This window comes from Kwoniella mangroviensis (assembly GCF_000507465.2).
Source record: "Kwoniella mangroviensis CBS 8507 chromosome 1 map unlocalized Ctg02, whole genome shotgun sequence".
Classification (NCBI taxonomy): Eukaryota; Fungi; Basidiomycota; class Tremellomycetes; order Tremellales; family Cryptococcaceae; genus Kwoniella; species Kwoniella mangrovensis.
In genome coordinates, this window is record NW_027062534.1 from 454,233 (window position 1) to 467,159 (window position 12,927).

The window sequence follows — 12,927 nt, forward strand, 5'->3', positions numbered from 1 at the left end:
ATTTCATCATGACACCAGATAGCCAGCTCGACCTTCTGTTCGATCCGTCTCTCATCCCCTCCGCTATACAAGAACAGCTGGGTCCAGATCTGCATGTGAGTTGGGTTTTACTGACCTCGACCCTCACGACTTTCTGACAATTGTAACACGCCATTATAGCTCCGACCGCTTGCTTCTGACGATCACAAAAGAGGCCATTTCGACGTTCTATCCGTATTGACAGCAGCGCCATCGCTATCGCCTAAAGCTTACAAGGGAAACTTCGATGAGTTGAAGGCATGTGCACAAACTTACTTTATCATTGTGATTGTGGATGTTGCTTCAGATAAGGTATGTCGTGAGGATCAAATCTTGCACTGACTACTTGCTGACTTGAAGGTGTTTGTAATGCAATCATAGATCGTGGGGAGTGGGTCGGTCATTGTCGAACGTAAATTCCTACGTGCGGCTGGTCTAGTAGGTCATATAGAAGATATAGCAGTCTCAAAGGCTGTGCAGGGGAAGAAGCTTGGTCTAAGAATTATCAACGCACTCGAGGAGATAGGCAGGGTCAGAGGGTGTTACAAGATCATCTTAGATTGTAGCGAGAAGAATATACGTGAGTATAATCTGTGTAGACCCAATTCACTAACAACAGCTGACTTGACACTTGATTTCAGCATTCTACGAGAAATGCGGGTAAGTATGAACCATCGTCATGCGTACACTCGTTACTACACCAGATCACAGGCTGACTATCTGTCGTAGTTTCAAACATAAAGAATTCGAAATGGTTCGGTATATGGCAGATCCCAAGGATGTCGCCAAATCCCCAACGCCATCTAAACTATGATGACCCTCACGGAAGATATCTGTCCCGCTGGTCCTATGCCAGTTCAACGCTATGAGTATGAACACTCCATATGTAAGATATGATCGATCGTCTATCCTCAAAGCCAGACAAAGAACCTTCAAAATCACATATTGTCGGATATATCCCCTTGTATCATTATCAATCAGCATCAGCATGTATATGGACATTTTTTGAACAGATATGACCGTTCTTCAGGCTCATTAATAAGCATAACATATACATGCCCCAGTAACCTATATACACACAAGATCTATACATACATCTAACAGTCTGTTGCACAAAAAGATACTATGCGATCACAGACATGCGTATAACTCAATCTTCATCAGAGAGCACCACAAGCGGATCCTCTCGTGTTCCTCTATCCCTCCCCCGAGCCTGACGTCGAGCCAAAGCAGGTGATCGTAAATGATCAGATCTCGAAGGTGATCCTCGCTGCAACGAACGGTTATTCGCTGGTGCTGATTGTTGATAATTCCGAATAGCATCAGTCATTTCCATCTCTGTATCTTCCGATACAGGTCTGGTCGTAGCCACTTGATCAGTTAATAATCGTATTCTCTCTTCTCTGAGTCTCCTCATCTCAGCTAACCTTCCTTGTATACGTTCAGTCCTCGCTCTAGACACAATGTCCGCTTCTTCTGCGCTCATAGCATCTATTGGAGCTCCTAATTCTATAATCTGGCTGGAAGCACGACGGGCATGACCACTTCGAATAATTGGCATAGGAGCGGCGAGGTCGATAAACTCGTGAACGATATCATCAAGTCCTCTAGGACGTTTGGGTTGAGTGGGTTTAGGTGCTGGCATACTAGCCTGTATGACTTTCCAGGCTCTGCAATTTGATTTGCTCAGCTTAACCCAAAGAGGTGGAGAAGTTCTGGCGGGGTATATTACTTACTGAGCTTTCTCTTTCCTCTCTATCACCATTGCATTCTTCTCGGCACTATCGCTCATGTTCGCTAGCTTCCTTTCTATTATCTGATCTACCATGATATTCGGTATGAATGGCGTTGACTCGGAGACTCTGATTCGACAGGAGGGACAAGTGGGATGCTGAGGAGGAACTCAGGTTATTATATGGCTATCAGGAAGGGGTAGTTTCGAACTTACATCACCACTTTTGATCCATTTCCAGCTACATGGTCCACAGAACGAGTGTCTACCAACCTTTTTGTATGAGTGATTTGGTATATGCAACACTGAGTGCAAAGCTGTACTTACCCGCATGGGACAATCGATTGAGTTGCTCCGCTAAATACGTAAGGTGAATTAGAAATGAGAGCATTACTTGGTATTGAAAACCGAGCCGGACTTACAGAACCTGAGAGCAACTGTGGACGAGACATCAGTATATACTAATCGCGTTATCTGAAGATACAGGCGAAACTTACATTGCGCACTCCAATTCCTCATACCACTCTTCCGACTTGACCGGAACCTTGATCTCCTCGAAGGTACGTATTATTCTGGGACCCGCTTGGTTTGATGGTCTTTCCTTCTTTACGGGTGTATGGGTAGATGGGCCTGGGACAGCATTGAAAGAAGAGAGCGTAGTGATGGGTGAGGATATGGAAGGGCCGGCAAGTCCAAGGAAAGGTGGTCGACGTTGATTTGCTGAAAGTCTGTGCGATAAGAGAAGTTGACAGACGGCTGCAGGTAGGGAATATTTTGGGTACTCACTATTACTGCTGGAAGATGGGCTCAGCCCCTGATCTGAATTGTTGTTATACTGTGACATGAGAAGTGATGGGCATAACAGCCTATCTCTGACTGATATAGAGGGAACAAGACGTTGGGGATCGAAACGATATTATCCAGAACAATACGTCTGGCTGGTCGAATCTTTGTGCTTCCAGCAATGGGATCAAGGAATGTTTATGGTACAGTGATCTGTACGAGTTGATAATGAGGTGAATGCGACGGTCGTGTGGTCAATTCCAGCGGGGTATCAACGAGAAACGATGTTGAAGTTGAAAGTGAGAGACGAGGTAATCTTTTAGGATATCAGAACATCTCGGAGTGGTGATTTTTAACTTTACTTTGGTTATCGCAGTCCGTTCCGTCGGAGTGTTGTAACAGGACAACTGGATATCTTAATCTAAAGCTCGTTACCACTAATCCTGGGCTTATGATGGAAGAAGACTCTGTAGACTTGCATGACTGCATGTACGGGGCGATCATGACGTGGTAGGTAATGTCCACGATGCGTTCATATATACTATATATGACAATCGACAGAGCTAGAGCTCTCTGCCGGAAGAGATATCTGTCTATGGGTCAAAGTCACAGAATCCGGATAACATACGAGGTGTGAATGTATCACTGAGAGCCCAAAGCATCGAGATGAGCTTTAATAAACGCTTCAATCTGATTAATATAGTTTTCCGATAAACCGTGTTCTTGTCCAAAAGCTTCAGCCGTAGAACGAGGGTCGGCTGTTCTCCGCGAGTTAGCAGGGAATTGTCGTTGTTTGCTGAAGCTGCACTCACAGCCTATCTGAAATACCAATAGAATCGGTGGATCGTCGTCACTATTCGTCAAGCAGTCAGTCGAGCGCTGTCAGACACAAATGGAAAATCTTACCTCAGGTCAATATCGATGGTCAGACTCGTTTGTTCAGGTTGATTTTGGCTTGTGCTATCTTCTTCCTCGCTAGGGATCTCTACATTAGACATATGGACAGCATTGAGATTAAAGTAGCTTACCTTTGCACATTAGCCTTAACCAGCTTCATGTACGCCTGTAACCGGCTTGTCAGCCTTGATCACCCGACGGAAGCACGCAGACAAGCTTACCTCTCTCACATCGGCCTCCGCTATTCGATCTTTTTCCTTAGACCATATCCTTATACCTCCATCAGATCCACCAGTGACTATATCTCCATTAGGAAGGCAAGCAACAGACCAGACGGTGTGGCATGGATGCAACAGGATAGACCCATTCTCGCCATCTCTACATCAGTAATCTACGTCCACTCGGTACGACTCACTTGTCCAAGTCCTCTGTGCATAATGTGTAAGATCAGCAGTGATGCATACTCCCAAGAGCAGGGAAGCTACGCTATTTGTACCCACAGCAGTATGATCCTCTCCGCAAGATATAAGCTCTACACCCATCTTCCCAGGTATAGCTTGGTAAACATAGTCCTTATGCCCCTTGAGACGCTCAAGTACGGCGCCATCGAAGTTCCATAGACGGACCAAGCTACATCCTGATCAGTGTCAGGTCATTGAGGATAAAACTTACTTATCGTTACAAGCTGAGGCAAACGTTTCACCACCAGGTAAAATAGCCAAACTTCTGACCGGCTCAGGGGAGCCTTTGAACCTCTGTAATATCTGTCCTTCCTCGTTCCATAGATGTATCAATCGATCGGCTACGATCTATCAGGGCAAGTCTGGACGAGTCGTAGTGGGGAACGTACCGGAACCTAAAAACGTCAGCATGGGTTTGAGCTATGGTCACTTACCAGTCAGATAACAATTCGCTTTTGGCCCTTCATCTATGATGGTTACACCCCATACAGCCTGCTCATGGCCTTCTAATACTCTCTCGCATACCCACTCTCTGATTCTAAGGATCTAGACCATATCCTTGCGGTTTGATCCCAGCTTCCACTGATGAGTTTCTTCCGTTTCGTCGAATAACTCATCGTACAGACATTCAGACTATGTCCTATCAAACAATGTTCACTTTCTGGCGAAAAGGTTTTCAACGAGTGAAGGAGTATGAGTGATGAGTTTCCGCCAGAAGCCACGAAGTCTATACTATTTCATCAACTAAAGTTGAAATCGTGATAACATACCCTCAGCGTCTCTATCGTTTGATGAAGGGATGTGGGCCAGTGAGTTGACGTATGCATGATGTCCACCCAAAAGCGCTTTGAGCTCGAACTGAACATGATAGGTCAGATATCAGCGCATGTAGGTCTCGCTGTTAGATGTTGATCCTGATCACCTTTGTTTTTCCACTTCTCGTCCATATTCCTACGCTCTGATCACGAGATGCTGATGCGATCATATCGTCCGAGATGGCGAGGACAGCTTTTACATCGCTTTGATGTGGTGGTGCTAGTATACAGCTAAGTTCATATTGATCTGACGTGCTCTGTGGGGGCGTCATTATCATGGTGGAGATCGATAATGACGATGATGATAGTCAAGATGCATGAGCGAAGGATGTCAATGAAATCCAAACTGATAAACATGCATTGTGATCTTAAGGTACGACCTCTACTATCTTACACGTGTGGACGCTTGGTTTAACGCGATCAATGCTCAAGCCCGGGTGGCTAACTTAGTTGAGTGGCATTACAGATCAAAAGTCAAGACAGCTTGTGAGCATTCATATTTTGTCAGGAAACTGTGTGTGGAACACTAATCTTATCACGGGTGCGAGCAATGAGGTCAGCAGAGATTGTTTTCATAACTCGTTAATCCCCATGGAGATCGACGTCGAGTCAGTCGAAAACAAGCTTCTCTCGGAGATATATACAACAAGCGACAGCGTCGGTCACCCCAATGAAGAGAATCCGGAAGAGTTCAAATGAGTTGGAAGGATGGATGCAGTCCATCGTCACCTACCTTATACATAAAAATCAGTAGGGTTTCGACGCGCACGAAGTTGTGTCAAACTCTTACAGCAATAACCGTCCTCCTGGAGACGGAAACAAGTTAAGCTTACTGAGATAAGAAATCTACAGCTGTAAGATCGGAAAAAGCGCTGATGATGATCAACATGATACAAGCGTGAAGTTCGACTCGGGGAACAGGTCTCCATTGAGTCAGTAAAGGAGGGATTCACACTCCATGGCAGACCATCCAAACTGGCCAGTGTCACAATTAGAGAGATCGGGCCACAACCTTTGTTTCGATGCCTGCGACCATTGAATTGGTTCGATCTCTTACCGTTTGACCCAAGGTCTCGCCGACAAGCTATCTCGTCAGCGGACAATCGGAACTTGCACTGGGAGAAGTCAATTCGTCCGCATTTCACTTGAAAGTGTCAACGGAAGGTACGACGCACAGTCCATCATACAGGAGGGACGATACTGCCTATATGTAGGACATGATAACGATTTATAGTGCGATGCAACCCTTATCCCTCATTGATCATTCCGATGGTTGTTTGTTCGCTTAAGCGTTTTCGCACAAGACTTTCCTCTCAATAGCTGACTGAAATAAGTGAGCCGAGCAATGCCATCCATCAAAAGTCCGGTAAGTAGATGTCTTTGACAGCCTGTTCTTGGTGTTCTGTATTAGAATTGCTTTTCACAAGCCTGATAGGCCGAGCAGACAGCATCTTTACTCCAGAATTATCATGGAGGGTGAAAGGACCTGATTATGACTTATGTACAGCCTGGCACCCAGTGAGCCATCAGATAAATTCTCTATGACATCATCTAGCGACACGGACACAAGTGAGGCTGATACTTGGAGATTCAGTATCATGCACACTCCGGCTGTTACATAATCAATTTTTGTATGGGATGAGTGAGTACACGCCACATATTCCATCACTCACTTTAACTCATACACTCATAAATGGATTAACTCACACATACACTCCTATACTCTGTCATCTATACATCGAACTGATATACCGCTCATCATCTCGACTGGCCATCATCAGAAGCACAGATCACTACCACAAGGACAAGTACCAGGACCGACGCACGCTCGTAGCTTGCGATACTCGTCCGAATCAACTTTTGATTTTGCACTTTTCAACCACGCCGCGTCCTCCCCTTTAACGGGTTTAAACTACACTCTCACTGTCACCATCACCCGACCACTCCACCTTTCTTCTCTTCATTTCATCAACCTTCGTCCTTACCCAATCTATCAAGTCACGTCAGCTGCTTTACCCTTCCCGATACATCTGTAAACCGTCATGGAGCCTGCCGACTCGAGCTCCCCCTGGCGATTCGCCCAATGCTTTGGTGACAAGGGTGACGTAGAAGACATCACAGAGGGTTAGTAATGTCTTTAACGCTTCATCTCCTTTGTGCATATTGCTGACCCTTTACATTATCCCATGTCACAGCTGATATCATATCTACCGTCGAGTTTGACCACACGGGTGATTACCTCGCAACAGGAGATAAGGGCGGTCGTGTTGTGTTGTTTGAGAGGAACGAACAGGTGAGTAGAGCTATACACGTATATCATATACCGGTTCAAGCTGATGGCGATAATGTAGAAACGGGGCTGCGAATACAAATTCTATACCGAAGTAAGTCGATGACCTGCTCTTACTTCTCGTCACGCTATCTTAAGATGTTCTGACACCTGGCTTAGTTCCAATCTCACGAACCGGAATTTGATTATCTAAAATCGTTAGAAATTGAAGAAAAGATTAATAGAATCAAATGGTGTAAAAGACAAAATGCTGCTCATTTCCTGCTTAGCACCAATGGTGAGTATCAGCTTTACTTCTGAGTTTTGGCACTTGGAGCTGATACTGTCGTAGACAAAACCATCAAATTGTGGAAGGTTTTCGATAAGCAAATCAAGGTGGTTGCCGAAAACAACCATTCTGATGGCTATGCAGGAGGCGGTAATGGTCCATCACAGCCTCCCCTTCGCTTACCCCGCATGACAACCCACGATTCTATCACTGCTGCCGTTCCTCGCAAAGTTTACGCCAACGCCCACGCCTATCACATTAATTCCATATCAGTCAATTCCGATGGAGAAACGTATATTTCTGCTGATGATTTGAGGATCAACCTGTGGAACTTGAATATCAGTGATCAAAGTTTTAGTGAGTTATAGCTACCATGGAATACATCTGAACATTTGCTGACTTCACCCAACCACTGCAGACATTGTTGACATCAAACCTGTCAACATGGAAGAATTAACCGAAGTGATCACAGCCGCCGAATTCCATCCGATACATTGCAACCTTTTCATGTATTCTAGCTCTAAGGGTACCATCAAGCTGGCGGATATGAGGGATTCTGCTCTATGTGATCAACACTCCAAACGTGAGTTATCGGTCGTCAACCATTTTGATGATACAACTAACATAACAAACCTACCTATAGAATTCGAGGAAGAGGAAGACCCTACCCAAAAATCGTTCTTTTCCGAAATCATCTCGTCTATATCGGATGTCAAATTCTCACAAGATGGAAGATATATCTTGTCTCGGGATTACCTAACCCTCAAAATATGGGATATCAACATGGAGAATAAACCTGTTAAGACCATCAACATTCACGATCATTTGAGGCAAAAGCTTTGTGATCTATATGAGAATGATTGCATCTTTGATAAGTTCGAATGCACTTTCAGTGGTGATGGCAGGTGAGTTGCTCATCCTCTTTAGCCAGATGCTCACTCACTCAGTATGATTTCTCATGCGAATAGCCAAGTTTTGACCGGATCATATCACAACTACTTCCGTATCTACGATGTCAATGGCGATAACGATGTCGTTTTGCAAGCGGACAAATCTGCGTTCAAGGCGAAGAAGATAGGTGGAGCAAGGGGTAAAGCCCCAGGAAAGAAGGAAGGAATGCAGACTGAAGGAATAGACTTTGCGAAGAAGATCGTGAGTGTTCTCATTTCGATTATCCTCGAGCATAGCTAATGTTTACATAGTTACATGCGAGCTGGCACCCTAAGGAGAATACCATTGCTGTAAGTCCTTGTAATTTCGTAAAAAGAGAACAGTGACCCTGACTTTGTTTATGTTTGACTATAGATTGCCGCTACCAACAATTTGTGAGTTTTATAGCCAAATCGTATATCCTCCGCACCAGAACCATCGCGGATTTAGCAGATTAGTCACTATCACAGTGCGATGTCGTGGAAGCGGATGATCACGTTGATCTACCTACCGTATAGACAGGTAGCTGACTTTCGATTATAGATTCTTATACTCTACATTGTCATAATCCATCGCCTTCACATCCTGCATCGATACCCTTCCTAGCATTCCTCATACAATATACCACAACTACTTTCCTCCACGAAGCGCCATCTGAAATCTCCTCCAATGTGTTTCATTCCAAATTCTCTCCTCCACCTTCGCTTCGTCCTCTGACTCACCTGAGCATGGACTTTTACCTTTTGCATCTGAGCTCTCGGTCAATGTACTGTCTGCTGCTTCTCTTCCTTTCCTTTCCTTTCTTTTCTTTCCCCTCATCTTGTTAGAATTTTCATCCATGTCTTTCTTACTGGATGAGTGAATAATGAAAGGCCGATGACAGATCATCGCCCAGCCCATAGATATCAGATATTCGATAATATTAGTGTAAGTGAAAATAAAAATGATTAAGATAGTGAAATGATCCTAGGGGTAAATGGGGATCATAGGAGAAGAGGTCATGAATCAAGTAATCAGGATATGTTATTTGCTATATCTGAGGCAGTACAGACGATGATTGATCGAACGAGTGCAACTACTGAATCTACAGGTTCTCTTCATGGTATCGTCAAGCAGCCTTCACCATCCTAACACGTGCATACTCTCTTGCCGTTTCATCGTCAATGGTATTCATACATGATGCATACATGATGCATACGTGATGCATGCATGAACATCGAGAGAGTATGATTGTACCCATGCAGTCTGGCACCAACAGCCACGTGGCAGTATCACTCTGTGAGATGTAAACAAGACAAAAGTCAGACAACACACGCGCCTTGCTTTTTCGCATGTCGATTCTCTGTCTCCCTCTCTCCGTACATCATATCATTCTACATCCATGTCACTCAACCTACTCAATCCCTAAACCTAGAAACAGAATACACCCAAGGCAGATCTGCAGATCCCGGGTAGCAACACATCATCCAAGAGCAGCAGACGACATCTCTCCCATCAAATCGGAAATAAACCGAAAAAAACAAACGAAATCAGCTCACAATCATCGTCCACCATTCCCTTGCTCACTATTTGTCTCCATGTCTAAAGCGTCGTCTCTAGGCGCGATCCAAGGTCAATCTCAAAGACGTAAGCCCTTACAGCAAATTGGTCCAGTCATGTCGGCCGCACTCAATGACGGCGGATTGAAAGAGCTATGGAACGATGATGAAGATTCGTTTGAAGTGCAGGTGCCCGACTTTCATTTCGATTGGGAATTAGAAAAGGGCAACAAGGGTATAGGTCAGGCGAGCGAAAACGAACCACCAGTATCTCGATTCTCCTCCTTGTCATTGGGAAAGATCAACAGCAGACCCAACTCGTTGTCGCCCCCTCCAGCTGGTATATTATCATCGTCATCGACCAACACAAGAACTACTCCCCCTCCTCGAAACATACATTCGGCCAGATCTTCCCTTTCTTCGGTACAGGTCGCTTCCTTGACTGATGCTTCGACTGCGACTGGATCGCCACTCATACCTACACCACCCGGCAGCGGTTTCTCTTCTGGAACACGATCTTCGTCATCTCATCATTTGGATTCAGGAGGTAGTGGAAGTGGAAGTGGTAGTTCGAGCAGGATATATGGAGGATCACGGAGATTCCAGCGTGTGGTGTCAGCTCCGGTCACAAGGCAGAAGTATGAGGGGGATGATAATGAGATGCTCACTATAGAGGAATCTTCAAATGTGAGCCGAGACGTTCATCATTATCTTGCCAAAAGGATCATTGTCTAATCCTTGCTGCAGCTCTCATCAAGCACGACTTCACATACCGCAACGATGCGTCCCGTCTTGACTCACACTTCCTCTTCATCCTCTATACCTCTTGAATCCTCTTCTTCTGCAACCCTGACATCGACGTCCACTTACATGACTCCCGGTATCACCGAAAGAACTCTGACATCCACTGCGCGATCAACGGGAAGAAGGCTTGGAGGTCTATCCAAGTTTGGTGGACCTGCAAGGCGTGTGATACCCGCTCTAGAACCAGGAGACATTCAGGAAGAAGCTGAAAGGGGTAGTCCTGTATTACTTGGTAAGTTTGTCATGATAGATCAGAAGGCCTCAGTGGGCTGATGATTAGCAGAATCACCTCCCCGTAATGAACCTTTGCCTCTCCAAGAACCAGACTCCGCCCTACCATCTCATCAACAATCCTCGAGCACAGGCAGTACCCACTTTGCGCATCTTCCTCCCCGCAACCAGTATCATGGCTCTCCTGTAATCCAGCAATCGAAATCACCGGTAATACCAGAAGAAGACATGTTCATCTCACAACGCTCTCAGGAACCATTTCAGGGCCGCCTAGAACAGCTGCATCGCTCTTCTGAACGTCGGAGTAGTTTACAGTCAACAAATCCTAATATTCCAGATGAGGAGGATCGACCATTTAGACCGTTCAATTCACAGGTAGATAGGGGAAATGGTCGCAGCACGGAAATGCCCAACTACTCGCAACCACAGCAGTCGCAATATGACCCTTCTTATCGGGATGATGTGGGAATATCAGCTTACCCACAGCCCATACGCAAATCCCCGCCTGCTCCGGATAGATACAGCCCTCAACCTCAACCTCAACCTCTCCGTGCTGTTCGACCTGCCCCGGCCGTCAACAACATACAGAACTCGCAAACATCGCTCGCCAATCCTGTGACGGCACCACCAATACTAGGGCAGCAAGCAAGGTTGGACGTTCAAGGACTTTCCGCGATCCCAGTAGCCGCAGCCAGAACATCATTCTTGGTGGGCCCACAATACAGCTCACATAGTACATATTTCACTGCTGACAATCTCTTTACAGGTAAACTCCATACCCTACGAGCGTTTGCAGCGTCTAGGAAAAGGTGGTTCTTCGACTGTTTACTCCGTCTTGTACTCGGCACCACCGAAAAAGCGTATCATCTACGCTTTGAAGGTAGTTCAATTAGATCGAGCTGATTCCGAAACATACCAGAGTTATACAAATGAAATAGAACTGCTCAAACGGTTACGTGGCCACGACAGAGTAATCCAGTTGATAGATCACCAAATCACGTTTGGACAGGGGAATCGGCCTCATCGGTTGATGATGGTGAGTAAACTTTGCCTCGAGGTGGCCATGTCTAATCAATTATCATAGGTGATGGAATGCGGAGAGATCGATTTTGCCGCTCTTCTCGATGAACAACGAGGCAAGGCGATTAATATGAATTTTGTGGGATTATATTGGGAACAAGTGAGTTCAAACAGACATGAATGTCGCTGATTCATTATAGATGCTGGAAGCGGTTCAAGCTGTGCACAAGGAGAATGTGGTACATACCGATCTTAAACCCGCGAATTTCGTTCTTGTCAAAGGACGATTGAAGATCATCGATTTTGGTATTGCCAAGGCGATAGCCAACGACACGGTCAATATTCAGCGAGACCAGCAGGTGAGTCGCATGACTTTTGGACTCAGCTGACTATTGTTAGATCGGAACGGTGAACTATATGAGTCCGGAAGCTATTCAACGTATGAACAACCAAAAAGTGCTAAAAGTAAGTGAACGTATGCCTAGGACAATTGCTAATGATCTCAGCTGTCGTATCCTAGCGATGTGTGGTCCTTAGGCTGTATCTTGTATCAAATGATATACGGTAATCCTCCATTCCAGCATATTGGCGGTGGACCTCTAGCCAAGATGCAGGTTATCGCAAACCCACAACATGTCATAGAGTACCCTGAGGTAGCGGTCCCCAAAGCCACCGTCGGAGTTGCTCTTGATGGACATCCTATCGATCCTGCATCTCTAGCAGTCTCGATAGCCCCAGCTGCGATCGATACGATGCAACGATGTCTTTCATACCGGAAAGAGCATCGTCTGACCATCCCTGAACTACTCCATCATGAATTCTTGAAACCGAAAATACGAGGTAAGTTCATGCATTTGAAGGGTCTCGCTAATTGATCCGTTCAGTCCCGGCTGTTCCACCTGGGTCGACACCCATCACACAGAAGCAGATGCGCATGATGGTGAATTTCATTCTAAGAGAGAATGGCCTTCCTGAACGCTCTGATACGGACTATACAGCTGAAGTAAGTCTCATACATCCACTTGATAGCTTATTGCTGATATTGTTATTCTCAGGATTTGTTTTCGCAATTACAAGCGCAAAACGCCCTCTCCAATGGAGAATGATGATATAAATTCCCTTAAAATTAGTGTAACATTC

The 12,927-nt window shown here is 45.4% G+C and overlaps 5 protein-coding genes across 5 annotated transcripts; 3 read left to right on the forward strand and 2 right to left on the reverse strand.

The window, feature by feature from the left end:
- Positions 1-8: 8 nt before the first annotated feature.
- I203_105248 (uncharacterized protein) lies at positions 9-832 on the forward strand (the record flags this gene model as incomplete). Its single annotated transcript, XM_019144417.1, has 5 exons — positions 9-95; positions 160-330; positions 400-598; positions 660-678; positions 748-832. 5 exons carry the CDS (start codon positions 9-11, stop codon positions 830-832), a joined length of 561 nt encoding a protein of 186 aa, XP_019005752.1.
- Positions 833-1,168: 336 nt separating this feature from the next.
- I203_105249 (uncharacterized protein) lies at positions 1,169-2,594 on the reverse strand (the record flags this gene model as incomplete). Its single annotated transcript, XM_065517724.1, has 6 exons — positions 1,169-1,688; positions 1,755-1,909; positions 1,967-2,015; positions 2,078-2,107; positions 2,173-2,187; positions 2,248-2,594. 6 exons carry the CDS (start codon positions 2,592-2,594, stop codon positions 1,169-1,171), a joined length of 1,116 nt encoding a protein of 371 aa, XP_065373028.1.
- A 581-nt stretch (positions 2,595-3,175) lies between these two features.
- On the reverse strand, positions 3,176-4,984 carry I203_105250 (uncharacterized protein; the record flags this gene model as incomplete). The annotated part of the gene is made up of 12 exons (XM_065517725.1): positions 3,176-3,291; positions 3,346-3,386; positions 3,440-3,508; positions 3,562-3,596; positions 3,652-3,728; positions 3,846-3,858; positions 3,931-4,060; positions 4,103-4,232; positions 4,326-4,358; positions 4,421-4,618; positions 4,662-4,749; positions 4,814-4,984. 12 exons carry the CDS (start codon positions 4,982-4,984, stop codon positions 3,176-3,178), a joined length of 1,101 nt encoding a protein of 366 aa, XP_065373029.1.
- A 1,764-nt stretch (positions 4,985-6,748) lies between these two features.
- I203_105251 (protein phosphatase PP2A regulatory subunit B) lies at positions 6,749-8,593 on the forward strand (the record flags this gene model as incomplete). The annotated part of the gene is made up of 10 exons (XM_019144420.1): positions 6,749-6,830; positions 6,902-6,999; positions 7,058-7,090; positions 7,156-7,273; positions 7,328-7,621; positions 7,683-7,847; positions 7,908-8,169; positions 8,233-8,416; positions 8,467-8,505; positions 8,570-8,593. 10 exons carry the CDS (start codon positions 6,749-6,751, stop codon positions 8,591-8,593), a joined length of 1,299 nt encoding a protein of 432 aa, XP_019005755.1.
- Positions 8,594-9,771: 1,178 nt separating this feature from the next.
- I203_105252 (uncharacterized protein) lies at positions 9,772-12,893 on the forward strand (the record flags this gene model as incomplete). The annotated part of the gene is made up of 9 exons (XM_065517726.1): positions 9,772-10,419; positions 10,480-10,768; positions 10,820-11,475; positions 11,534-11,803; positions 11,852-11,926; positions 11,988-12,146; positions 12,294-12,627; positions 12,672-12,790; positions 12,843-12,893. The coding sequence occupies 9 exons, from the start codon at positions 9,772-9,774 to the stop codon at positions 12,891-12,893; spliced, it is 2,601 nt and encodes an 866-aa protein (XP_065373030.1).
- Between the last annotated feature and the right edge of the window lie 34 nt (positions 12,894-12,927).